The sequence below is a fragment of the Ahaetulla prasina genome, chromosome 9, assembly GCF_028640845.1.
Source record: "Ahaetulla prasina isolate Xishuangbanna chromosome 9, ASM2864084v1, whole genome shotgun sequence".
NCBI lineage: Eukaryota > Metazoa > Chordata > Lepidosauria > Squamata > Colubridae > Ahaetulla > Ahaetulla prasina.
Genome location: NC_080547.1, coordinates 7250334 through 7277255, shown reverse-complemented (window position 1 = coordinate 7277255; position 26922 = coordinate 7250334). Strand labels below are relative to the sequence as shown.

Genomic DNA, 26922 nt, shown 5'->3' with positions numbered 1-26922 from the left:
CAGCAGTTCAATCCTCACTGGCTCAAGGTTGACTCAGCCTTCCATCCTTCCAAGGTGGGTAAAATGAGGACCCAGATTGTTGGGGGCAAAAGGCTGACTCTGTAAACTGCTTAGAGAGGGCTGTAAACCACTGTGACATGATATATAAGTCCTATTGATTCCTTGATTCCTCCTTCCTTCCTTCCTTCCTTCCTTCCTTCCTTCCTTCCTTCCTTCCTTCCTTCCTTCCTTCCTTCCTTCCTTCCTTCCTTCCTTCTTGCCATGGTGGCACAGTGGTTAGAATGTAGTATTGCATGCTAACTCTGCCCACAGCCAGGAGTTTGATCCTGACTGGCTCAAGGTTGACTCAGCCTTCCGTCCTTCCGAGGTGGGTAAAATGAGGACCCAGATTGTTGGGGGACAAGAGGCTGACTCTGTAAACCGCTTAGAGAGGGGCTGTGAAGCGCCGTGAAGCAGTATGTAAGTCTAAGTCCTATTGCTATACCCGAACTAGGGGCTGCTTGCGCAAGAGGGGGTGCCAAAACAGTCAAGTTTGGTGGCCGCAATTGAAGCCCCGTCTCTTTTACATGCAATCTAACAATCTTGTGTCGTCAGCAGAAAGCTAAGATGGTCTCGGCATGGTTTCCCCTCGACGCACCAACCGTCGTTTTCTAGGGCGGCTTGTCTCCTGCAATGCACGCGCCAACTTCATTTGCAACCCTTTATTTATCCTTGGTACTGGATAAACGGTGACCCTCTACCTGTCCTTGAGGCGTTTTCTGAAGTTTTCTCCTTTTTAATATAGTTCAACGTTCATAACCGTCATGTCCTATCCCACAATTAATTCTTCAAGCTTATTTTATTATGGCGTGGAGATTCCTGGAAGCTCAGCGGGGACGGAGGTCTTGTGAATAAATAAGGGATGTTTCGCCCCATCTTAACTCCTCCGCTGTTTCCGCCTCCTTCTTCGCCTTTGGGGGCAGATAAAGGCTCTTTGGTCCGGGCCTCCCAGTCTCCCCCACATCCTCCGGTTTCCTTCCAAATCCCCAGAGGCTTTTTACTGCCCTGTCCCAGCTGAGCATCTTTAAAATTGCAGGGGACGGGACCCGGCCAGGCGTCAGGTAATTGTGAGGTGAGGGAGGAAGAGGGACCGGGGAACCTGTCGCCCTTCTCTTGGCTGGAGCTTCTTCCTTCCTTCCTTCCTTTTTCTCTTCTTTCCTTCCTTCCTTCCTTCCTCCCTCCCTCCCTGTCCTCCCACTGTCCCTCTCTCCCCTACCGTCTTCCTGCGCCTTTATCCAGTCGCCTCCCCCTCCATCACTCCCCTACTCTTTCCCATCCCATCCCACTCCTCCCTCTCCCTTTCTTCTCTTCCTCCGTCATCCCACTGTCCCTCCCCTCCTCCCCCTCTCCTCCTTTCCCTCCTCCCTCTCATCTCACTGTCCCTCCCTCCCCATCCCCTCCCTTCCTCTTCCTGCTCCCTCTCTCCCCAATCCTTTCCCCTCCTCCGCCCTCCTCGCCCACTCTTCCCTCCTCCTCCTCCTCTCCTCCCATTATCCCTGTCTCCCCTATCCCTCCCTCCTCTTCCTGCTCCTTTCTCCCCTTCCTCCTCTCCCTCTCCCCTACCTTTCCCATCCACCTCCTCCCTCTCCCTTTCTCCTCCTCCTCCTCCTGTACTCCCACTGCCCGTCTTCCCTCCCCATCCCTCCTCTTCCTGCTCCCTCTCCACTACCTTTCCCTCCTCCTCTCCCTTTTCCTCCTCCCTCTCCTCTCACTGTCCCTCCCTCCCCTCCTCTCCCTCTCCCTCTCTTCCCTACCTTTCCCCTCCTCCTTCACCCTCCCTCTCCCTCTGTCCCCTACTCTTTGCCATCCACCCCTCCTCCCTCTACCTTTCTCCTCCCACTGTCCGTCCCTCTCTCCATATCCCATCCCCTCCCCTCCTCTTCCTGCTCCCTCTCTCCTCTACCTCTTCCCCTCCTCCTCCTCCCTCTCCATTTGGAAAAGCTGTTCAACCGAAGAGAAAGCAGGCGGCAAACGGCTTGCAAGGCAAAGCAGAGGTTTGGGCCGAAGATCCCCTTTCTCTCTGATAATCGGGCCCGGGGAGCGTTGAAGTCACCTGGAGAGGCCCGCCAGGTTATCAGCGTCTCCAGCCGAAGGGAAGAGATGGAGAGAACAGACGTCAGGCTCCAGAATTTGGGTGGAAATCTCCCCTAAGAGGTCTTTATCTGCGGCTCCTTCCCTGCGCCTCCCGTGACATCCCGGAGCTTAAAAAGCTAAGCTGATTAAGTCTCGGATTAGCTCCAGCTTGAGATGACACCTTGCAAAGAAGAATTTTGCAGAGTTTCTTCAGGCATTTGTGGAGCAGGCAGCCCCTCCCTGTCCATCTCTCTTTAGAGTCTCCTCCCCTCCATAGCTAAGATGCTAGGGCATCTTGGCATCCCCTCCTCGCATTCATTTCCCTAGCCCAGTCGCTCCAAGGGGCATCTTGGCATCCCCTCCTCGCATTCATTTCCCTAGCCCAGTCGCTCCAAGGGGCATCTTGGCCTCTCCCACAATGTGCCCAGCGAAGTTGTGACCTCAAGTAGTGATTGCTAAACACCATGCAGTCCTCAACAACGTATTTTATTAAAACAAAACAAAATTCGTCCAAAACAAAATTCTTAATAACCAGTCCCTTGGCCTTATCACCAACCTTCGTTGGCAAACCCCTCACAAAGTTCAAGAGACACTGACAAGAAGCAATGGAATCAAAGTTGCTTTTCTACAAAGAACCCAAGAGCCGTTGCTGCTCTTTTAAGCCTTGTGGGAGGGGCCAATCATCTTCTGGCCTTACTCCCAAGTCGTCCTTTTTACTTCAGCTGCTCTTGCCTTCTGGCAGCACTTCTCATGCGTGCACTAGGAACAGGCTCCTCCTGTTCCTCTGCTTCTCTGCTGTCTGCTTCTGGAGGCTCCGGAGTCCACGCATCACTCCCAGATGGCCCAGGCTCCATCTCTGCTTCTGATGCAGAGTCCTCGTCCGGGCCTTCCCCGGCCTCCAGGACTGACCCATTGTCCTCCCCAGCCTCCTTACTGTCTGACTCTGTTGCCAGCTCCATGGGCTGCTGGCGGACCACAACAAGCGACAAGCCAAAGCAGCTAGAGAAGATACTGGCAGCTGTGTTTGTGCCGTCCCACTGGCAGCTGGGCGAATCTCTGAGTCAAACTTCACAGCACGGTGGGAAGCTATGCAATTGCTACCTTGGCTCATTCCCCGAAGCAGTTAAAATCAGCGGACCAAAGATCTGGGCCAGCAATTAATGCCCATGACTCTTTGTATCCCCCATCTTCACATGATTAGTCGTGGCCTTGAATGAGAGACCTCCTAGTCATTCTCAGTCATCCAGGCCATGGTTGTCCCAAAGGTGGTTTTTCAAGAGGCAACTGGACTTTCTGGTATGTCTTTGAAGACGTTTCGCTTCTTGTTTTCATTCCCCACCATCTGGGAATTCTGGGAGATAAAAGTCCACCCATCTTAAAATTGCTAAGGCTGAGAAACCCTATCTTAGAGAAGAACCTCATCTTCTTCAGAGTTGAAGAAGCTTCTTGGATGAGAAGTGAAATTTCTTCAAAAGAAAAAAACAAGGAAGTCCAGTTGCCTCTTGAAAAAAAGCACTTTTGGGACAAATATGACCTGGATGACGGAGAATCTCTACAGACTTTTAGCTATACAATTTGGGATGAACATCCTTGCAATGGTGTGGGAGTAGGAATGGATTTCCAGAGGAAAAATGGCAGACTACAGGAACCATTTGCACCACTCAGGCGACCCTGAGGACACAGATAAAACCTCCAAGTGGCCTCAACGACCCTCTAAAAGGATGCAAATGACCAGCTGTCTGCAAGGAGTATAAATCCTTCCATTCCGCATCATCCAGTCAGAACCGAAGAAGCTTCTTGAATGAGAAGCGAAACGTCTTCAAAAGAAAAACCAGAAAGTCCAGTTGACTCTTGGGAAAAAAAAAAAGAAAAGCACTTTTGGGATTCTTAGCTTGATCTTTCCTTCATCAGTGTGAGCAGCACCTTAATTTATTTTGTCTTGCCACAACGAGAAACGTCTGGGTTTGTGATTTCTCATGTCTGGGCTCCGGAAAGAGCTACATAATGAATGTGATTGGTGCAAAAATGGAATAAAGAGCTTTTGTCTTGGGCTCCTGTAAATTGCACCTTTAATGGGGAAGTTGGTTACGCTTCATGTTACGTATCAATGCATAAATAACATCTGCTGTTCTCATCAACGTTTTTTTGACTCAACAGCGAGGCGTGGGCGAGAGGAGGACATACTTTGGCCTGGGGGGGTCTCCAACCTTGGCAACTTTAAGCCTGGCAGACTTCAACTCCCAGAATTCTGGGAGTTGAAGTCCTCCAGCTTTTCTGGTTATGGGGATTCTGGGAGTTGAAGTCCTCCAGCTTTGTTGGCCAGGGGATTCTGGGAGTTGAAGTCCTCCAGCTTTGCTTGCCAGGGGATTCTGGGAGTTGAAGTCCTCCAGCTTTGCTTGCCGGGGGATTCTGGGAGTTGAAGTCCTCCAACTTTTCTGGCCAGGGGATTCTGGGAGTTGAAGTCCTCCAGCTTTGCTGGCCGGGGGATTCTGGGAGTTGAAGTCCTCCAGCTTTGCTGGCCAGGGGATTCTGGGAGTTGAAGTCTTCCAGCTTTGCTGGCCGGGGGATTCTGGGAGTTGAAGTCCTCCAGCTTTGGTGACCGGTGGATTCTGGGAGTTGAAGTCCGCCAGGTTTAAAGTTGCCAAGGTTGGAGACCCTTGCTCTGGCCCATCGCTTGCTATTTAAGCAGTGTCGTTTTTAACCCTTAATTACACCTTTTAAAGGAAGGGACAGAAGGAAAGAAGCTTTTCAGCACCGCGGGATGAATGAAGAGATAGCTTACCTGTCTTATATTGCTTTGCTTTTGCCCAGCTGGTATCACAATTTCTTTCATGCTTCATTATGAAAGCAGAGTTTAAATGGGCCCTGTGGAAGCGGTTATCCGTTCCTTGGCAGAACGTGGACTCGATGCAAAAAGCCCGGCCCTCTTCCATAACTGTTTCGAAAACCACATTTTCTTAGGGCTGGGAAACGCTTCCTTCTAGGATATTAAAAATCTGCAACCTATGAACTGTGTACTGTTGCCCTGACTGTGGAGTCACAGCTGCCACTTTTTACATCTGTTAGGTAGTCCTTGACTTACAAGGGTTTGTTTAACGACCTTTCAAAGATCGTTCAAAGACCATTGCAGCATCTCCAAGATGAAGTGGTCAAAATTGCAGGCATTTGGCAACTGAATCATATTTATGACGGTTGCAGTCTCCCGGGGCCATTAGATTAACTTTGGTGACCTTCCAACAAGCAAGGGTCAATGAGCAATCATCAGAGGCTGTTTTTTTTTTTTTACTTTTAAAAGCATTTTTTCAGCCAAAGACAAAATGCTTTTAAAAGTTAAAAAAAAAACAAAAAACCTCTGATGATCGCATGGCTCAGCTGGGCATGGGGAGGGAGGGATTTTTGCTACCTGTTCTCTGAACCACCCGCTGCCATCGCTACTGAATCAGGCGATCCGGTCCGAACTGGGAGCATTTCACCCCTGTTATAGAGCCAGCTATGACCCCTACATGGCTCCGTGGGAGTCTGACAAAAGCCAATAGAATACATATCCTTGCACAGGATCAGGAAGCTCAAGTGCAAAACCCACGAGACATAAAAACACTCACCCCTTTCGTAGAAGAACGAAATATTTTGGGAAATATGAAAAAAGGCAGAATATTATATTTCCCTAAAGGAGAAACATGCTCTGGTCCCCCCCCCACCTTTCTTTAGCCTTCAGCAGGATTGGGCCAGCCTATCTACGAGACAAAAGACCTTCAGCTCCAAGGAGATGGCATTAAGACATGACCCTCCAGGACATAATAGGACAATTTAGCAGAAGACACAGAGCCCCCACTGCATTGCAATCTCCTAAAGACATTGTATCACCCAGCAAACTTCAACCGAACCAAGAGCTCAGACAAACATGACCCCATAGGAATCTGACAACACCCAATAGAATATAGATTCTTGCACAGGAACAGGAAGCTCAAGTTCATAGCCCCAAGAGAAGGTATACAAAACCCCTCACTCTCAACTCCATGTGGTCAGCTGCCCAGGGACCTCAAACCACCATGTGGTTCTTCTCTATCATTAAACTATCTTTCCAATCAGCCTCCGCGTTTCCAGTGTCTTTTCTCCTGGCTTGGAACTGAATCAGATGGATATTTCTTCCCACATTTGGGAAGAGTGACTCTGGGTATGGCAAGGAATATTTACCCCCAAACTGCTCGTAAACCCAGAAATCCAATCACAAGTTGTCCTCTTGTGCCTTTTGGTCTACTGATCTTCACCCTTTCTTTCTCTTCTTAGGAGACGCTGGTCTTTGGTGCCCAGAGCTGAAGGACATCACCCAAACCTTCTACAATTTCGGAGCCTGCGCTTCTACCTTGTTCCCCGCTGGACTCGTTCAGTATGAATTCATATCGGAAAACTTAGAGTGAGTTGAGATTGATCTCCGCAATGCACGCTTGTCATTTTGTCCCTCTCTATTTGATGTGTTAAGAATGCCTTGTTGCAACACAGGGGCTCTTTGTGTACAAAGGGGGAAAAAAAAGATATCAGAACTGTAAGAATATACAAACTTAGGCCGTGTTGACACAGGTAGGACCAGGTGTGAAATCCAGCAGGTTCTGACAGGTTCTGGAGAACCGGTAGCGGACATTTTGACTAGTTCAGAGAACCGGCAAATACCACCTCTGGCTGGCCCCAGAGTGAGGTGGGAATGGAGATTTTGCAGTATCCTTCCCTAAGGAGTGGGGAGGGATGGAGATTTTGCAGTATCCTTCCCCAGGAGTGGAGTGGGAATGGAGAGTTTGCAATATCCTTCCCAGGAGTTGGGTGGGAATGGAGAGTTTGCAATATCCTTCCCCAGGAGTGGAGTGGGAATGGAGATTTTGCAGTATCCTTCCCCAGGAGTGGAGTGGGAATGGAGATTTTGCAGTATCCTTCTCAGGAGTGGGGTGGGAATGGAGAGTTTGCAATATCCTTCCCCAGGAGTTGGGTGGGAATGGGGATCTTGCACTAACCTTCCCCTGGAGTGGGGAGGGAATGGGGATTTTGCATATATCCTTCACCCAGGAGTGGGGTGGTAATGGGGATTTTGCAGTATCCTTCCCCTGCCGCGCCCAACAAGCCACACCACACCCAACAAACCACACCCACAGAACTGGTAGTACAAAAATTTGAATTTCACCACTGGGTAGGACCAAGGTCTTAACCAATCCAGTGACTGATGGGATGCAAGTTTAGGCAAGAAACAAGGCTGCATATCTTCCAAGCACACAACTGTAAATAGTAGGAGAATAAATCACTGGTTAGGTAGGGTCAAAATAAGGGAAGGGCACCCATTGCAGCCTATTCAGCCTGCCTCGTTCTCTTCCGTTGACTTTGTTCCGGCGCAGAGATTGCAAGTCTTGAATTCGTGTTGTTTTCTTTCAGGAGCCATTGTGCTGCAGCTTCATAGATTGGTGGGGGTTTTTTTGTGGGAGGCCCTTAAACCGTAAAATCGGGAATGTTCCAGACAAGATTTGTTTGGCCCTTGGGAATAGCACCACAGGATTCTTACTTGTGTGTTGCTTTGCCCAATTCTGAAACATTCTAGGGGTGATATCAAGAAAGCGTCTACACCATATTCGTTAGATCATTTTCTTCTTCTTAATTGTTAAGGGCTTGCAGCCAAGGAGCCATCCATGTGCTATCTCTGGAAATGGGGAAAGCGTGGAATTTGAGGGCTGTAATTGGGAAATGTCCCTCTTGCACATCTTCGTCTTTGCTTTTGCTTCTGGTGAAATGCATTCCACGGTTTCGTTGGGGGGTTTTTTTGGTGTTTTTTTTTTGCAGAACCGGCAAGCTCTAGTCTGCTTTGACTAGAGGCCAAAACAGAACCATAAATATTGGTGTGCACGGAACGGAGAAGGGTGCTAGAAGGAAAAGTGTTTTCAGGTTTCTTTAAAGCTGCTTTCTGCTCTTATTGTATGGGCTCTTAAGAGCACCAAGTCATTCATTCTTTTGTTCACTTGAAGAGTTTTATTGACTCCCAGTTTAGTGTCAAATCCTGATGAAAGAATGCGCATAAAGGAACCCATCAAGTACATGTAAAGCGGCTAACATATTGTTGGAAGAAATATCCATCTGGGTTCAGTTCCAAGTGGGGACAAAGACACTGGAAACATGGAGGCTGCTTGGAAAGATGGCTTAATGGTGGTCAGGATCACATGGCTTGAGTTCCTGAACAGAAAAAGAGATGAGATCCTGTGCGCTCCCTGGATTTATGCTTTTTCTGAGCTTCGAACTTTCTGGGGCACAGGAAGAGTATCCTGATTGGCTGTCAGACTCCCAGGGGGTGAGGGTCTTAGCTAGCCTTGCTGGCTGATGTAATCTCCCCAGGTGTCATGTGGTGAGTTTCTGTTGCTAGATGGGTCCTATTATGTTGCAGATGATGATGGCCCATTGACAAAGGTGAAGAGAATGAGTTTCTACCTCTGACCTATTGACAAAGGTGGGGGGAAATGAGTGAGCTTGGCTGAGGCTTTAATGGCCCATTGACAAAAGGTAGGGGGTGGCAGGAAGTTGCAGGGAGCTGCTTTGTCTTTAAAACATGTTTCTCCATTTCTCATCCAGGGAAATATATTCTGCCTTTTTAAATATTTTCTAAAATATTTCATTCTTCTAGGAGAGGGGTGGGTGCTAAATTCCTACAATATAAAAGGAACCGTTGCAGGAATCGGGTCTAGCCAATCTAGAGAAAAGAAGAATTAGGGGTGACATGATAGCAGTGTTCCAATATTTGAGGGGCTGCCACAAAGAAGAGGGGGCTGTGTGTCAAATTATTCTCCAAAGCACCAGAAGGCAAGATGAGAAACAGTGGATGGAAACTAATCAAGGAGAGAAGTAATCTGGAACTAAGAAGAAACTTCCCAACAGTGAGGACATTTAACCAGTGGGACAGCCTGCCACCAGAAGTTGTGGGTGCTCCATCACTGGAGGTTTTTAAGAAGAGATTGGACAGCCATTTGTCTGAAACGGTATAAGATTTCCTGCCTAAACAGGGGGTTGGACTAGAAGACCTCCAGGGTCCCTTCCAGCTCTATTATTCTCTATTCTGCTAAGAAGAAAGGAGCTGTGGATCAGAGCAGATCTTTTCACACCATACATGTCCAATATGGTGTTCTCTGGATATACCGGGCACCAAGCTAGGAAAAACTCAGATATAATTTCCAAAGCCTTAAAACTGCTTCTACAGGCAGTTCTTGCGTTACGACCACAATGGAAGCCTGCCCATTTCAATTGTAAGTCATGATAGTTGTAAATTTGGTCACTCACGCGACCTACCCGATTTTATGACCTTTTTGGTGGCAATTTTTAAGCAAACACCACCGTCGTTAAGCAAATAAATGGTGGTTAGGTGAAGGTCTTAGTCATTAAGCCAGGAGTCAGCAACCTGTGGCTCTGGAGCCGCATGCGGCTCTTTCATCCCTCTGCTGCGGCTCCCTGTCACCAGTCAGCTCCACAATTGATAGGGCTTTCAGTTAGGATAGGTAGAGGAAAAAGGATCCCACGCTAGGAGGAGACACTATGGTGGGGGGAACCGGACTTCCATTTGGCTCCAGAATTGAATGGGGGTGCTTCCGTTTAGGGCCTTTGTGGCTCTTTGAGTGTTTAAGGTTGCTGACCCCTGCACTAGGCTAAGAAGCTAATCTTCCATGGGAAGATTATGCAAATCTTCATTGATACGTTCCTTGACAAATACCCCCCCTCCACCACCCGGTTTGATTCACCAGCCAGAACCATTTCTAATACCCTGTTTCCCCCAAAATAAAACATCCCCTGATAATAAGCCCAATTAGGCTTTTGAGCGCATGGCAATAAGGCCAAGCGCTTATTTCAGGGTTCAAAAAAATATAAGACAGGGTCTTATTTTCGGGGAAACACAGTAGATAGATAGATAGACAAAATAGGTAGGTAGCCGTTCGGTTAGGACAGGTAGAGAAAAAAGGACGTCGCACTAGGAGGAGACTCTATGGTCGGGAAACTGGACTTCCGGTTGGCAGCCGCGCTAGGAGGAGACTCTATGGTGGTAGAACTGGACTTCCGGTTGGCTCCAGAATTGAACAGGGGGCTTCTGGTTAGGATCTTTGTGGCTCTTTGAGTGTTTAGGGTTGCCGACCCCTGCATTAAACAAACCAATGGTTACTAGGTAACATCTTCGGTGGAATTTGGGGGAAAATCCCCCAAACCTTTGAAAACCAACCCACAAGCTCAGGAAACCAACCTCTACCATCATCCTACACCCAAGCTACAAATATTTGCCCCCATTGCGAGCCATGATTTGGCCAAATACTGGAAGTAAATGCTGTTTTTTGGCAAACCAATTATTAAGTGGTAACACTGCAGTTGTTCAGTTAGTAACACGGTTGTTAAGTGAATCTGGCTTCCCTCTTGATTTTGCTTGCCAGAAGATCTCAAAAAGGGATCACATGACCCCGGGACATGGCAACTGTCATAACTGTGAGTCAGTGGCCAAGCGCCTGAATTTTGATCACATGGGCATGGGGATGCTCCAGTGGTCATAAGTGTGAAAAACGGTCATAAGTCAGTTTTTCCGAGATGTTACAGCTTTGAATGGTGTTGTGGTCCGTCAGCAGCCTACGGAGCTGGCAACGAAGTCGGACAGTGATGAGGCTGAGGTGATGCCAGAGCCATCGGGAAGTGAGGTGCGGACTCCAGAGCCTCCAGAGACTGATAGTAGTGAGGCAGAGGAACAGGAGGAGCCTGTTCCTAATGCACACATGAGAAGAGCTGCCACAAGGCAAGAGCAGCTAAAACAAACAGGACAACTCAGGAGTAAGGCCAAGAGATGACTGGCCCCTCCCATAAGGCTTAAAACAGACCAGCACCGGTGTTTCAGCTTTGCTGGAAAACAATGTTGTACCTCGTCTTCTCCTTCGTCTTCTGCTTCGTGTAAGTCTTTGTTTTTGTGGCTTCTGGACATTTGCCAGGAAGGGCCTTTGGCAGTTTGCCTAATTGGACTAAGGTTTGTGAGATAACTGAGGAATTTGTGTTGGGAGGCATTTGTTTTACTTTGAGTTGAACTACGCTGGGAATGAAGTAATTCCCAGCTGTTCGAATAAAGTTTGTTTTTCCATGGACTAAGTTTATTACTACCTACTTGGGCCTGGGTTACAACAAATGGTCACTAAATGAACTCTTGTGAGGACTACCTGTATATTCTTCACAGAACTACCTATAATCTATGGGTCAGTTGGCTGGGATACTCCTGACCACAGCAGTCACTGGCAGTAATAAATAATTGTTTAAATAGTTTAATTAGACTATTATTTTACTTCTTGTGTGTCGGTACCCGTAAAGGAGTATCTTTTAAAGCAAACATACATGCTTAAAAGCAGAGAGCAAATAAAATAAAATTTTAAAAAGCCCTTTAAAAATTGATTTAACCGACCAAACTCCATTGGCGTGGAATTCATTTTAAAAATCATTTTATCTTGCTTTTATTTTTTTTCCAGCTCTTCCATTCTGTGATGATAATAGAAGGTCTGGGGCCTGAGCTGTGATTCCTGGGTGTAGTTTATATGTGTAGATAATGGTTTATGGCAAAGCTTTTAAAATGAAAAGCGGCAGCCGAGCCGAGGAAGAAAACCTCTTTTAAATTCATGGAGTTGACTGTGAGCAGAATGCATTATGCAGATTGAACACTTTATGCAAAGATTATTTTATTAGTTGACTGTGAGGACTTATACTGAGCCAAATTGGCAATAATCTAGGTGAGCTACTTAAGCCTTAGCAGTTGCAGTATCTAGGTCAGCCATTGAAAGGAAGAAAAGGATGTTCTTGATGTCTTGATAGATTCCACTTATTGGGGAATATATGCATTTTTAACATGCAGCAATCAGTTCGCGAGACACATTGACAATCCTTTTTAAGATTAGCTCCAGAGAGGGTACCAATAAGACATCGAAACCAGATGAGTAAAATCTTCACAACTCCTGAGTTGCACCTCCAGCGAAAAGGCAGCTGTGACCTACCCTGACGACTGCTGTTGGAAGAAATGTCCATCTGGTTCAGTTCTAAGCCGGGAGAAAAAGACACTGGAAACGCGGAGGCTGATTGGAAAGATAGTTTAATGATGAAGCAGAACCACATGGTGGTTTGAGGTCCCTGGGCAGCTGACCACATGGAGTTGAGAGTGAGAGGTTTTGTATACCTTCTCTTAGGCTTTGAACTTGAGCTTCCTTTCCTGTGCAAGAACCTATATTCTATTGGGTGTTGTCAGATTCCTATGGGACCATATTAGTCTGAGCTCTTGGTTTGGTTGAAGTTTGCTGGGTGATGCAATGGCCTTAAGAGATTGCAATGCTGTGGGCTCTGTGTCTTCTGCTAAATCAGAGGTCTTCAAACTTGGCAGCTTTAAGACTTGTGGACTTCAACTCCTAGAATTCTCCAGCCAGCATAGCTGTCCAGCTCCAGACCTCGGGGCTGTTGACACTCCTTCTGACAGCCCAGGCTCCGCCTCTAGCTCTCTCTCTGTCAGCTCCATTCCCTCTTCCCCCTCCAGAGCTCTCAGGTGGCCTTGATGCTGACCCTGACTCCCATGCCTCCTCCTCCTCCTCTGACTCGGCTGCTGGAGGGGCTGTGGGCCAAGAGGCCACAACACATGTTTATGAACTCATAGACAATAATGGTGAGAAGAAACATTATTTCAAGAGCGATTTGTTGATAAGCCCAGGCCAACAGCTTAAAAGGGAGAGCCATGAGATCCTTTAGACCGAATTCAGGATTTGCATGAGGGCATCAGTGAATGCCCTCTAAAAATGCCCTTTTTTGCATACTAAAAAGCAGAGACATCACCCTGCCAACCAAAGGGCGTATAGTCCAGGCTATGGTTTTCCCAGTTGCAATGGATGGCTGTGTAAGTTGGACCATAAGGAAGGCTGAGCGCCAAAGAATGGAGGCCTTTGAACTCTGGTGCTGGAGAAGACTCCTGCGAGTCCCTTGGACTGCAAGGCGATCCAACCGGTCAGTTCTAGAGGAGATCAACCCCGACTGCTCTTTAGAAGGCCGGATCCTGAAGAGGAAACTCAAATCCTTTGGCCACCTAAGGAGAAGGAAGGACTCACTGGAGAAGAGCCGAATGCTGGGAAAGATGGAGGGCAAAAGAAGAAGGGGACGGCAGAGAACGAGGTGGCTGGATGGAGTCACTGAAGCAGTCGGCGTGAGCTTAAATGGACTCCAGAGGATGGTAGAGGACAGGAAGGCCTGCAGGAACATTGTCCATGGAGTTGCGATGGGCACAACTTCGCAACTAACAACAACATCAGTGAATGGTCCAAAGATTCAAGGGAGCAGATACTGTTCCTCCAAAGCTCTTCACTTGGAGATGAAAAGCAAAGGAGCTCTTCGGTTGACAGCTAGGAATGTTATTTGGCAGCATCCTGACATTATCTCTGCCGCTTTTCTTATCTAGCCCAGGCTGACAAAACACAAGGCCAAGCAAAGGATTTTTGCTCTTCTGGATGCAAGCAAATGACTCTGTTGAAGGCTTTTGGTTGGGGGACTGAGCAAGAAATGGATTTATATCCCACCCCCCTCTTATCTCCCAATTGCATGGAAGATGATCAGAAGTCCCAAAGCCGTTTGCAGTCCTCAAGGCTTTTGGGGCAGTCTGTAGAGTCCACTGACAATAACTACCACAAGTCGGAGTACGACCTCTGAGATGCCATCCGAAGGTCAAGGATGGCCATCAGCCCTCAAATGACTTTGTAGGCTTTTGCCCTAGGCCAAGCAGGCAGAGACTTTTTTTTTTATTGAAAGAGTTTTAAAAAACAAAAACATTTTTCCCCCTTTTTTCCCCCTCCCTCCCAAAAAAAAAACACAAAACCCTTCCCCCCTCCCTCTCCCCCCCCCCCGGCTTCCCGGGTCAATCACAAGGTATTTATACATAAACCAAACATAGAATAAAATTTTCCCTTCCAATCCAAATAACCACATCCAAAGCTTTTCATCTCCCAACCCCTCCCATTACATAAAATAACTTTCTAATTATTCAAAGGCAATCTGATATTTCTTAATCTGATATCTGTTTTGTAGATAATCAATCCATTTTTCCATTCAATTAAATATCTTTCCTGTATTGTCTTTTAAAAAGCTGAGATTTTAGCCATCTCAGCCAAATTAATAACTTTCAATATCCATTCTTCTATTGTAGGTATCTCTTCTTTCTTCCAGTATTGTCCAATCAACAGTCTTGCTGCTGTTATTAAATTCAGAATCAATTTAGTCTCAATCCCTGTACAATCCGTTATAATTCCCAAAAGGAAAAATTGTGGCAGGAACTTTATCTTCTTCTTCAGTACATTTTGAATAATCCACCAAATTCTTATCCAAAAGACCTTAATTTTCTTGCAAGTCCACCAAATATGAAAATATGTAGCATCATCACAATCACACCTCCAACATTTCGCTTGGATATTAGGATACATACATGATAATTTTTTGGGATCTAAGTGCCATCTATAAAACATCTTATAAAAATTTTCCCTTAAATTCTGTGCTTGTGTAAACTTAACATTTCTAACCCAAATTTTCTCCCATGTTTCCAACATTATTGGTTCCTGAATATTCTGTGCCCATTTTATCATACAATCCTTTACCAAATCCTTTACCAAATCTTTGGCAGAGACTTGTGGTGGTCTTTTTAGCCTCTCTAAAACTATCTCTGAATCAGAGTCTCATCCTTCCCATCTCACCCTTCCCATCCCCACTGGGCACGGCTAGTCTAGTGAAGAGAAGGACCAGGGGAGACATGATAGTCTTCCAATGTTTGAAGGGCTGCTACAGCTATTTTCCGAAGTCTTAAAGCCCTAGTAAAGCCACACCTAGAGTACTGCATCCAGTTTTGTTCACCACACTATAAAAAAGAGGTTGAGACTCTAGAAAAAATGCAGAGAAGATCAACCAGGATGATTAGGGGACTGGAGACTAATACATACAATGAACGGTTACAGGAACTGGGCATGGTTGGTCCAGTGAAGAGAAGGACCAGGGGAGACAGGATAGCAGCGTTCCAATATTTGAGGGGCTGCCACAGAGAGGAGGGGGTTCAAGCTATTTTCCGAAGCACCCGAAGGCCAGACAAGGAACAATGAATGGAAACTGAACAAGGAGAGATTCAACCTGGAAATGAGGAATTTCCTGACTGTGAGAACAATCAACCCATGGAACAGAAGTTGCCTTCAGAAGTTGTGGGAGCTTCATCCCTGGAAGCTTTCAAGCGGAGATTGGACTGCCATTTGTCAGGGATGGTGTAGGGTCTCCTGCTTGGGTGGGGAGTTGGACTAGATGACCTACAAGGTCTCTTCCAACTCTGATTCTAATCTAATTTCTCGATCAGAGTCCTTGATAGGCTGCACAAAGGCTGGCGCTGTTTGAGGTGTCTGCTGTTGTATGCTCAAGGGAATCCTTTCTTGTTGACCCTGAGTTTCGACCCTGTTAAGTGAGGTCTGCAAATCTTCCAGGGACCCTCAGTGATAAAAAATGCGACCCGTCAGGCATTCTGGCCCAGAAAGCTACGCTCTCCTTGTCTGGCCCTTGCGAGAAACAGGTAGATAAATGCTCACTACAGGACTGTATATCCTATTTAGAGGCTATTTTCTTGGAGACGGAGATGCATATATTGCCTGCAACTCCAATCGGCTCCGGAAGCATTTTTGTCCGAGCATGTAGAGCCATGGAGAAGATTGGGAAAGAAGAGTGATGGGTCCTGCTTCAAATATTTTATGGCCTAAATTGGACTTTTCCTACGGCCTCTTGGTTGAGGTAGAACAGCCTTCCTCCCCCCCCAATTTTTTTTCCTTCCACATGCTCTATTAAATTGCACCGTGCAAGGCATAAACATTCGTTTTCAGACCGATAATTATTCCAACTGATTGTTGTGTAAACATAGCACAGCTGTGCACTTCCTCCTTATCTGGGAAGAGGCCTGTCTCCTTGCTCCTAAGATTGTGAGAAACTCCCCACCCTGAATCTAGATAACTCTATTGGGTTTTAATTGAAAAAAGTTCACTTGTGGGAATTCTTGGTTCCTTACTTGCTGTTCTCTTAATAAAGCTTCCTAAACTTTGGGCTTGACTCTTAGCCTACTAGACCCCACTTCCCCTAGGCCAAGAGTGTGCGAACTTGGCTCGTTTAAGACTTGTGGACTTCAACTCCCAGAGTTCCTCAGCCAGCAAAGCTGGGAGTTGAAGTCCACAAGTCTTAAAAGAGCCAAGTTTGCACACCCCTGCCCTAGACCCATCCCGCTCCCTCTCCACACGTCTTTTAATTCATAATGGTGTACTTCCATTATTTATTTTTTTATTGCTTCATTGTTTTACTAGTATTGTTTTGTTTATATTTTTAATAACTTTATGTTCTACTCAGGTGGGTTTCAGCAGGTTCTGACCAGTTCTAAAGAATTGGTGGCGGAAATTTTGAGTAATTTGGAGAACCGGTAGTAAAAATTCTGACTGGCCCCGCCCCCATCTATTCTCTGCCTCCCAAGTCCCAGCTGATCGGGAGGAAATGGGGATTTTGCAGCATCCTTCCCCTGGAGTGGAGAGGAAATGGGGATTTTGCAGCATCCTTCCCCTGCCATGCCCACCAAGCCGTGCCACACCCACAGAACCGGTAGTAAATTTTTTTGAAACCCACCCCTAGTTCTAGTGTTGTAAGCTTAGCTGCCCAGAGTAGCTCTTTAGCAAGATGGGTGGACAATAAATTTGATTGATAGATGATAGGTAGGTAGGTGTGTGTGTATGTATGGATGGATGAATAGATAGATAGATAGATAGATAGATAGATAGATAGATAGATAGATAGATACCCTGTTTCCCCCAAAATAAGACATCTCCTGATAATAAGCCCAATCAGGCTTTTGAGTGCATGGCAATAAGGCCAAGCGCTTATTTCAGGGTTCAAAAAAAATATAAGACAGGGTCTTATTTTTGGGGAAACACAGTAGATAGATAGATAGATAGACAAAATAGGTAGGTAGGTGCATGGCTGGGTGGGTAGATAGACAGATAGACAGACAGATAGCAGATAGATAAAGAAAATAGGTGGGTAGGTGGGTAGGTGGATGGATGGATGGATGGATATATATATATAGAGAGAAAATAGGTAGGTACAGTAGTGGGTTCCTCTTACCTTCACTACTGGTTTGGAACCGGTACTGCGCATGCACAGAGCATCTGTGAATGACGTCCAGGAGGGTGGGCGGAGCCTTCCGCCACCGCCACTACCGGTTCACAGGAACTGGGGCAAACTGGTAGAAACCCGCCACTGGATAGGTAGGGTAGATGCATGGATGGATGGAGAGATAGAGATGAATAGAGATGGATAGAGATAGACAGAATCTGCAATTTGTGCTTGAGGGAAATCGCTTAAAGTTCAAGGAGCTGCCAAAGGTTGAGTCCTGCAGGGTAAGTTTGTGCCCTGGAGTGCACCCACCCTTCTGTTCCCCTAAAGAAGAGCTCTGCCTCTCCAGCTGACAGGCGTGGCTTCATGGAGAGTTTGAGTCATGAATAGACTAGACTAGACTAGACTAGACTAGACTAGACTAGACTAGACTAGACTAGACTAGACTAGACTAGACTAGACTAGAATAGAATAGAATAGAATAGAATAGAATGGAATGGAATGGAATGGAATGGAATGGAATGGAATAGATTTTTTTATTAGCCAAGTGTGATTGGACACACAAGGAATTTGTCTCGGTGCATATGCTCTCAGTGTACATAAAAGAAAAGATACCTTCATCAAGAATCATAAGGTACAACACTTAACGATAGTCATAGAATAGAATAGAACAGAATAGAATAGAATAGAATTTTTTATTAGCCAAGTGGACACACAAGGAATTTGTCTTTGGTGCATACGCTCTCAGTGTACATAAAAGATACCTTCATCAAGGGACAACCCTTACCACACTTAATGAGAGTAATGAGAGAGTAAAAGGTTCACCACCACTGGTATAAGGTCTGTTTGAGCAGAGGGTTGGTCTAGAAGACGTTCAAGGTCCCTTCCAGCTCTATCCTGAGTGCCAGCAAACACAAGGAGAAAGAAGCACCTTCGAGCATCCCACAGGAGCCCTTATTCCTGTGATATTATCCGCAAGGAAGGTTGGGTGACTCGAGCTTTTTGTTCTAGACTCTAGCAAGAGACACTGCTAGCAATTAGTAGACAAATAGCCTTGGTCTCCGTCAGGATCCAGCTTTGAGGGTTCGCCTCTGAAGGTGAAGCCCAGGACCTGAGCAAAGCAATGGCGACAAGCCAGGGTTGCAGGACGGCCTCCATCTGGCATCTCTCAATCCTTCACGTTCATAAGTGGCTGATTCCTCAAACATTGTTTGAACCAAAGCGGAGCCGTAAATCCCGACGACGGTCCTCCTCCGCCCTCCGCCCTCCAGGAGATAATGGAGACGTAAATCTTCCTCTTTCAACTCACCTCTTCAGTTTCCAAAGTCGAGCAGGGGGGGAAAAGGGAAAAACACCAGGCACTTATCTGCCTAAATATCCCTTCTCTTCTGTTCCTCCACACCAGGGCCCTAATTAAGCAGGCCGGGAAGCAAAGAAGCAAGTAAATTATAGGAGTCTGGAGAGGGAAGATAACGAGTTCATCAAACCGACCACAAAGGCTGGAGCGGAAAAGGGGAGCTTGAGGCAGGGAGGGGGGCGGCGGCTGGGAGACTTGTTAGGCTGGGTGTGTGTGTGTGTATGTGTGTGTCAGCTGTTTGGAGCCTGATCCCATGCAACCACACCAGGAGGAGGAGGAGAAGGGATGTTGGCGGCTGAGGTGGCCCTGCTGTCTGTAGTCCGGGACCTTCCCTATCAAAGGGTGGAATTGATGGGCACGTGGCAGCCCGGTTCTCTTTGTGGAAGGCCGTGGACAAAGCCATCCTTTTCTAAAGAAGCTTGAATAGCACAAGGAAGGAGTTTTCACTTCCCAGCCACAATGCCCCGCTATTGCAGAGTTTGAGCCAGCCTATTTGCATACTTCATTGTCTTCTGGAGAGCCCCCACGAGGCTTGGCCAGGAGAGAGGGCTCTGCTGCATCTGCATTCGGCTCCGTTCTAGGGCTGGTGTCTCTTTGTCCTCTTGTGCACACTGTCAGGAAGCAGGAAACGGCAACTGGAAAAATAAAATCAAATAAGGGGGAGGATGAAATTAGCTCTAAAGCTTTAGGCGCAACGACCTCACAACTGCAGTGGCACTTGTTCCCTGATTAATTAACAGAGGGTACTTTGAATAGAAGAGAGCCGGAAGGGACCTTGGGGGTCTTCAGTCCAACCCGCTGCACAAGCAGGAGACCCTAGATCATTTCAGACAAGTGACTGTCCAGTCTTTTCTTAAAAGCTTCCGGTGATGGAGGGCCCACGATTTCCAAAGGCGAGCTGTTCCACTGGTTAATCGTTCTCACTGTCAGGGAATTTCTCCTTAGTTCTAGGTTGCTTCCCTCCTTGATTTATTTCCATCTGTTGCTTCTTGTCCTGTCTTCAGATGGTTTGGAGAATAGGTTGACGCCAGGGGTGAAATGCTCCCAGTTCAGACCGAATCGCGTGATCCGGTAGCGATCTTGACTGGTGGTTTGGAGAACCGGTAGCAATCGTGGCTGTCGTTACTTCCTGGTTTTTTGCCCCAGCTCCTGCCCACTTAGCAGTTCAAAAGCATGCAAATGCAAGTAGGTAAATAGGGACCACTTTGGTGGGAGGATAACAATGATTCTTCCCACGGAAATGTCTTCAGAAAATACTTGGCTAGGAAACAGAGATGAGCACCAGCCCCTAGAGTCAGACACGACTGGACAGGGGAAACCTTTATCTTTTATCTTTTTTTAAGCCAAACACTATAACATGTCTCTCTGGGGAGATCATAATAACAACAACAACAGAATAAGAGAGGTGGAAGGGACCTTGTAGGTCATCTAGTCCAACCCCTAGCTTTCTGTTTTAAAAACTATCTTGCCGTTTTTCCATTTCAAGTAGATCAACCAGAAGGAGGCAGTGATTGAATGAAGGAGTCGCGGGGCTGTTCCTAAGATGCAAATGAGCTAAGTCTAGCATTTGCACACTAAACCCTTAATATTGGGGAATCCACGAACATTTAACCTGTACGTAGCTTAGACCTTCCCAGAATATTGGGGTGCTCATCAGGTATTTGCGAGGTCTAAGAAATGGCTGTGGCTTGGTAGTGACTGTCCCATCCCCGGTACACCATGTTTCCTCATTATCCACACAGCCTTGTTTTTTCTTTTTTCTTTAACCTCAGTTTATGGCGGGGGCATCAAGAGCCAATGGGATGACTAGACTTCCCTTTGGCCCAGGTATTGACATCTTAGATCCCTTTCAAATGTTTGACCTCCGTCCCCGCAGGGTGCAACCTAGCCCCAGGCCTCGCGGCGGCCTCACTTCCCTGTTTTCTCAAAACGAGAGGAATCGAAAGCTGTTCGGTTGAGAGCCAGGTGTAAGATACCCTTCCCTGGCAGTCAATAGGGTTCCCACCCACAGGATTAATAGACAAGGTTGTTTTATTAAGGCTCTATTGTTGTTGAAGCTTGGGCTGCCTGCCAGCTCGCCTCTCGCCGTGTTTAGCTTTTGTGGCTGGCCCAGCTCCGATTCCTGTCCTTTCCCATTTGCTAACGCACCTGAGCAAGAGTGAATTGAGCTTCTCTTAGCCATAAAGGCTTCGGGAAGATAGATTTTGATGTTTTCCTTCCCGTCCACTCTTTTTTGTTTTCTCCTTTTGTTCGTCGGAGGAGTGGGAAATCTCAGGGCTGTTTCACCCTTGAACTGGGGTATCAAACTCAGTTTCATTGAGGGCTACATCAGGGGTTGTGTTTTATCTTTGGGGGGGGGGCATCGGGGCTTGGTCAGGGTGGGCGTGGCCAGCTCAACATCACTCATTGAGACTCCAATTTTGGCCGCGACGGCTTCCTGCAGCCCTCTGACAGCGAACGCAGAGCTCAGGGAGGCTGTGCGTGGCCCGCCCCAGGCTCCGTTTTCAGCTGCAACAGCTGAACCCTCTGTCAGCGCCTCTCTGAGCTCAGTTTTCTCTGGCAGAGGGCTGCAGGAGGCCATTGCAGTCGAAAACGGATCCCAGGAGGGCCACGCATAGTCCTCCCGAACTCTATTTTCTCTGGCAGAGGGCTGCAGGAGGCTGTCGTGGTCAAAAATGGAGCCCAGGAGGGCCATGCGCAGTCTTCCTGAGCTCTTTTTTCTCTGGCAGAGGGCTGCAGGAGGCCGTCACGGTCAAAAATGGAGCCCAGGACAGCCACGCACAGTCTTCCCGAGCTCCATTTTCTCTGGCAGAGGGCTGCAGGAGGCCGTCACGGTCAAAAATGGAGCCCAGGACAGCCACGCACAGTCTTCCCGAGCTCCATTTTCTCTGGCAGAGGGCTGCAGGAGGCTGTCGCGGTCGAAAATGGAGCCCAGGACAGCCACGCACAGTCTTCCCGAGCTCCATTTTCTCTGGCAGAGGGCTGCAGGAGGCTGTCGCGGTCGAAAATGGAGCCCAGGAGGGCCGTGCACAGTCCTCCTGAGCTCTGTTTTCACTGGCAGAGGCACTGTGGGCCCCTCCTTCGCTGTTTCTAAGGCGGGCCCACCGGCCACAACTAAGCACCCCACAGGCTAGATCCGGCCCGCGGGCCTTGAGTTTGACACCCCTACCCTTAAATGAGCTGCCTGAGAACCACCGTCCTGTGACTGACTGAACACAACACGAAGATCAGAGTCCCTGTGCAGTTTTCCCTCTTGCTTAGATAGCCAGAGACGTCGCCGGTTCTTTTGGAGGCTATCGCAATCTAAGATTTTTCCACCGCAAACTAGACTTTTTAACAAGTTGAGCAGAACTTGTTTTGGTTTGGGATGGGAAAATCTGGTAGCGTCCCAAAGTCGAGCCAGTCACGTTTTCGGGGAGTTTTTATTGAGTTTATTTGTCCCGTTGTACGTAAGCGCTGGAATTAAGCTGGAACAAAAAAATAGAGAGTGGTTTAGAATCACTCAGGAATGAAAAACAACGCAGTTGTGATAACCGGTTTCGGAATGTTATTAATCCGTAGCTTGCATTTCCCTGCTGTCTGCAGAGGAAGAAATGCTGCACAATTCTTTATAATTTTTTTTTATTATTTTGTTTTTTTTAAAAAAATCACTAACAGAACAATTTATTCCTCCTCCTCCCCGATTTTATTTTCCGGGATTCAGAAACTCAAAACTGGGGGAAACTTTAAAGACTTTTATGCTCGGTACCTGATGTCTGAACAGGTACTCCTCAACTTACAAACATTCATTAAGCGACTGTTCAGAAGTACAGCAGCGCCAAAAAGAGTGGCTCACGACGGACCCTCATCCTTAACAACTGTGTCCTGTTTGTTTGAATGGTTTTTAGCTTTTTTTTTTTTTTAAAGGTGAGTGATGAGTAATCGTATCCCACCTTCCCATATGCTGGCTTACGGCTGTAATCAAGATTTGATTGATTGATTGAACACATGTGAAGGAATAGATTGACCTACCTCCAGAAACAACTCTGGGGTGTGTTTATGTAACAAAGTAGGTAGTATGCAAAGATAGTGGCATAGGGCCGGGCTATTTACGGGACCGCCTACTGCTACCGAATACCTCTCACCGACCCGTGCGCTCTCACAGAGAGGGACTCCTCAGGGTGCCGTCGGCGCGACAGTGTCGTCTGGCGACGCCCAGGAGAAGGGCCTTCTCTGTGGGGGCTCCCGCCCTCTGGAACGAACTTCCCCCAGGACTCCGCCAACTTCCGGATCTCCGAATCTTTCGTCGCGAGCTTAAAACTCACTTATTCATCTGCGCAGGACTGGGTTAGTTTTTAAATTTTATGAGTTTTTAATGGGTTTTTATTATTTATCCTAAATTTTTAATCTCGGCCAATTGAATAAGTTTTTTAATTGTATTTTAGTTGTATTTATATTGTAATATTATTATGTATTTTTATCTGGCTGTGAACCGCCCTGAGTCCTTCGGGAGAAGGGCGGTATAGAAATTTAAATAATAAATAAATAATAAATAAATAAATAGTAGATGCAACTGTGGATACCATTTGGATTTTTTAAAAAAAATTCTACTCCCCTCCCACAGTGCCCTCTGTCTGCCTCCACATTGAACGTCATTTTTTTACATTTCATTTCATTTCATTTCATCTTTCATTTCTTTTCGTTTCTTTTATTTTTTTTTTCTTTGATCATGGAGCCTCGCTTGAGAATTGCCCTTCATCAAAAATCTCGCAACACCGCAGCGGCAACACTGCAGTTCTTTCAGTTCCCCGCCTAAAAATATATATATATATATATATATTTATACCTTTTGGAATTTTAAATATTAAGCGTTTCATGTTCCAGCGCCTGTTGTAGCAGAGGAGGTTTATTTATTTTTCCCTGTACAGGGAGTCCTCGACTTACGACCACAACCGAGCCCAAGATTTCTGTTGCTGAGTGAAACCTTCGTTGAGTGAATTTTGCCCCATTTCACCACTGCTATTGTTAAGCGATTCAGTGCGGTTGTGAAGGGAATCTGGCTTCCCCGCTGAGTTTGCTTGTTAGTGGATCATGTGACTCTGGGACACGGCAACTGTCATAAATATGGGTCAGTTGCCAAGCATCAGAATTTTGATCATGTGGCCATGGGGATGCTGCAGTGGTTGTGGGTGTGACGAACAAAACAGAACAAGGGATAGAATAGGGTAGGGTAGGGTAGGGTAGCATAGGATAGGACAGAACAGGACAGGATAGGATAGGATAGGATAGGATAAGAGTTAGTAGAGTAGAGTAAGGTAGCATAGGATATGGATAGGGATAGAAGAATAGGATAGGATAGGATAGGATAGGGTAGGGTAGGATATTGGAATGAAGAATAGAATAGAATAGAATAGAATAGAATAGAATAGAATAGAATAGAATAGAATAGAATAGAATAAGAGTTAGGGAGAATAGGGTAAGGTAAGTTAGCATGGGATAGGGATAGAATAGAAGAACAGAATAGAGTAGAATAGAATAGAATAGAATATTGGAATGAAAAATAGAATAAAATAGAATAGAATAGACTATTAGAATGAAGAATAGAATAGAATAGAATAGAATAGAATAGAATAGAATAAGAATTAGGGAGAATAGGGTAAGGTAAGGTAGCATGGGATAGGGATAGGATAGAAGACCAGAATAGAATAGAATAGAATAGAATATTGGAATGAAGAATAGAATAAAATAGAATAGAATAGACTATTGGAATGAAGAATAGAATAGAATAGAATAGAATAGAATAGAATAGAATAGAATAGAATAGAATAAGAGTTAGGGAGAATAGGGTAAGGTAAGGTAGCATGGGATAGGGATAGGATAGAAGAACAGAATAGAATAGAATAGAATAAGGGATAGAATAGGGTAGGGTAGGGTAGGGTACGGTAGAATAGAATAGAAGAGAAGAGAAGAGTAGGGTAAGGTAGCATAGGATAGGGATAGGGATAGGATAGAAGAATAGAATAGTATAGTATAGTATAGAATAGAATAGAATAGAATAGAATAGAATAGAATAGAATAGAATAGAATTCTTTATTGGCCAAGTGTGATTAGACACACAAGGAATTTGTTTCCGGTGCGTAAGCTCTCAATGTACGTACAACAATAGTGATAGATCATTAACATAGTCATTGTAAAATACATTCATCATAAAACATTAGATGAAACACTTAGTGATAGTCATTAAACCTTGTGTGTGAAAACAGTTACGCTTTCATAAGCGAAATACAGGGCTTGGGTATATAAGGGGCTTTCCTAGATTATATGTATATGTATGTATGTATGTATGTATATATTAAAAATCCTTATTTTGATTAAAATTCTACTCTGGAACATGGCAAGGGTTAAAACTGTGGCATTGTGGGATGAAGGAACTTTCTTTTATTGTGATTAAATTACACTGTCTTCAATGTAGGTCAGATTTGTGAGCTGAAAGCTTGGGGGGGAAAAAAGGCCTTTTGAAATCACTTTTAGCTCTGAAAAAGAAGAAGAAATGAGGGAAAGAGAAGAAAAGGAAAAAGGGGGAGGAGAACACTCATCCCCGTCTTCCGTTTCAGCCCAAAGCAATTTGAGCTGGCCGAGAAGCTGAGCCTTGAAATTGGTAGGTTCCTAAATAGGAATTGGGGAAGGGTCGGGAGTGCCTGGAGCCCCCCTTCCCCGGGTTGGACTAGCCGAGCAGAATTTTGGAACCAAGCATGAAATTGCCCTGATAAAAGTGCCCCTCCCCCCACCGCCTCCCCATCCCCATTGGACAGCATGAACCTATTTCTCAAAATAGCAACCGGCAATGTGCCAGACTCAAGTGGTTCCGGCAAAAAAAATAAAAATAAAATAAAATAAGAGTGGGAGCGTGGGTGGGAGAGGGTGGGAGGGAGCAGCTCTCAAAAACACAATTATCCCTGTCTCTTCTCGGCTGAATTTACTCAACCCCAAGGGAAGGAGGAGTTGTTACGCCTCGGTTGAAATGAATTCCTGTCCTTGAGCGGTGAAGACCGCAGGTCTGCTGGGGTCAGGCGTAGAGCTCTTGGGAAATTGTAGGGCCTCCACCTGAGCCAAGAGGTTTTAACAGACGATTAACAGACTTGGAAGGGACCTTGGAGGTCATCTAGTCCAACCCCCCGCCCAAGCAGGAGACCCTACACCATTCCTGACCGATGGCAGTCCAGTCTCTTCTCGAAAGCCTCCAGTGATGAAGCTCCCACAACTTCCGAAGGCAACTTCTGTTCCATGGGTTGATAGTTCCCACTGTCAGAAAATTTCTCCTTATTTCCAGGTTGAATCTCTCCTTGGTCAGTTTCCACCCATCGTTCCTTGTCCTGCTCTCAGGTGCTTTGGAAAATAGCTTGACCCCCTTCCTCTCTTCCATCTGAGGGTAGAAGAAGAAGCAATGGGTGGAAACTAATCAAGGAGAGAAGCAGCTTAGAACTAAGGAGAACTTTCCTGACAGTTAAGAACAATTAATCAGTGGAACAACTTGCCTCCAGAAGTTGTGAATGCTCCAACAGTGGAAGTTTTTCAGAAGATGTTGAATAACCATTTGTCTGACGTGGTGTAGGTTTTCCTGCCTAGGCAGGGGGTTGGACTAGAAGACCTCCAAGGTCCCTTCCAACTCTGCTGTTTTCTCTTCTCTTCTCTTCTCTTCTCTTCTCTTCTCTTCTCTTCTCTACTCTACTCTACTCTATTCTATTCTATTCTATTCTATTCTATTCTATTCTAAATTCTAGCTCGTGCATTGAGTACTGAAGAAATGATGAGTACCGGGACAAAATGTTTGCCTCAAAATGTGTCGAGTGCAAATTTGATGAGCTTCAAAGAAATTGAGTACCAAGGCAACACTGTATTTTCTCTCTTCTCTCTTCTCTCTCTCTACTCTCTCTCTCTCTCCTCTCCTCCTCTCCTCTCCTCTCCTCCTCTCCTCTCCTCTATTCTATTCTATTCTATTCTATTCTATTCTATAAAGCCTCCAGCTGCTTGATCTAGGTGCGCTCAGGCCGTCTTAGTAGCCAATGTGGTCTTAGTCCTTCTAATTCACTTCCTTGGCTTGAATTCCCTGCTTAGGTAAGCAGCGTTGGGTTCTGGTCTCGCCCTGTCTGGCCTTTGGGCTCAAACCATTTCTCTCTCCTGGCCCCACACATACAACTGGAGGGTCTATTTTGCTATCTAGAACAGGGGTCTCCAACCTTGGTCCCTTTAAGACTTGTGGACTTCAACTCCCAGAGTCCTTCAGCCAGCTTTGCTGGCTGAGGGAC

At 46.2% G+C, this 26922-nt stretch overlaps 1 protein-coding gene across 1 annotated transcript in view; it reads left to right on the top strand.

Annotated features, from left to right (window-relative positions):
• The window catches only part of FAM178B (family with sequence similarity 178 member B), a 291246-nt gene that overhangs the window by 83372 nt on the left and 180952 nt on the right, over positions 1–26922 (top strand). The window contains exon 7 of the mRNA XM_058194648.1: positions 6400–6526. Within this exon, the coding sequence (XP_058050631.1) occupies positions 6400–6526 (127 nt within the window). The remainder of the gene's footprint in view (positions 1–6399; positions 6527–26922) is intronic.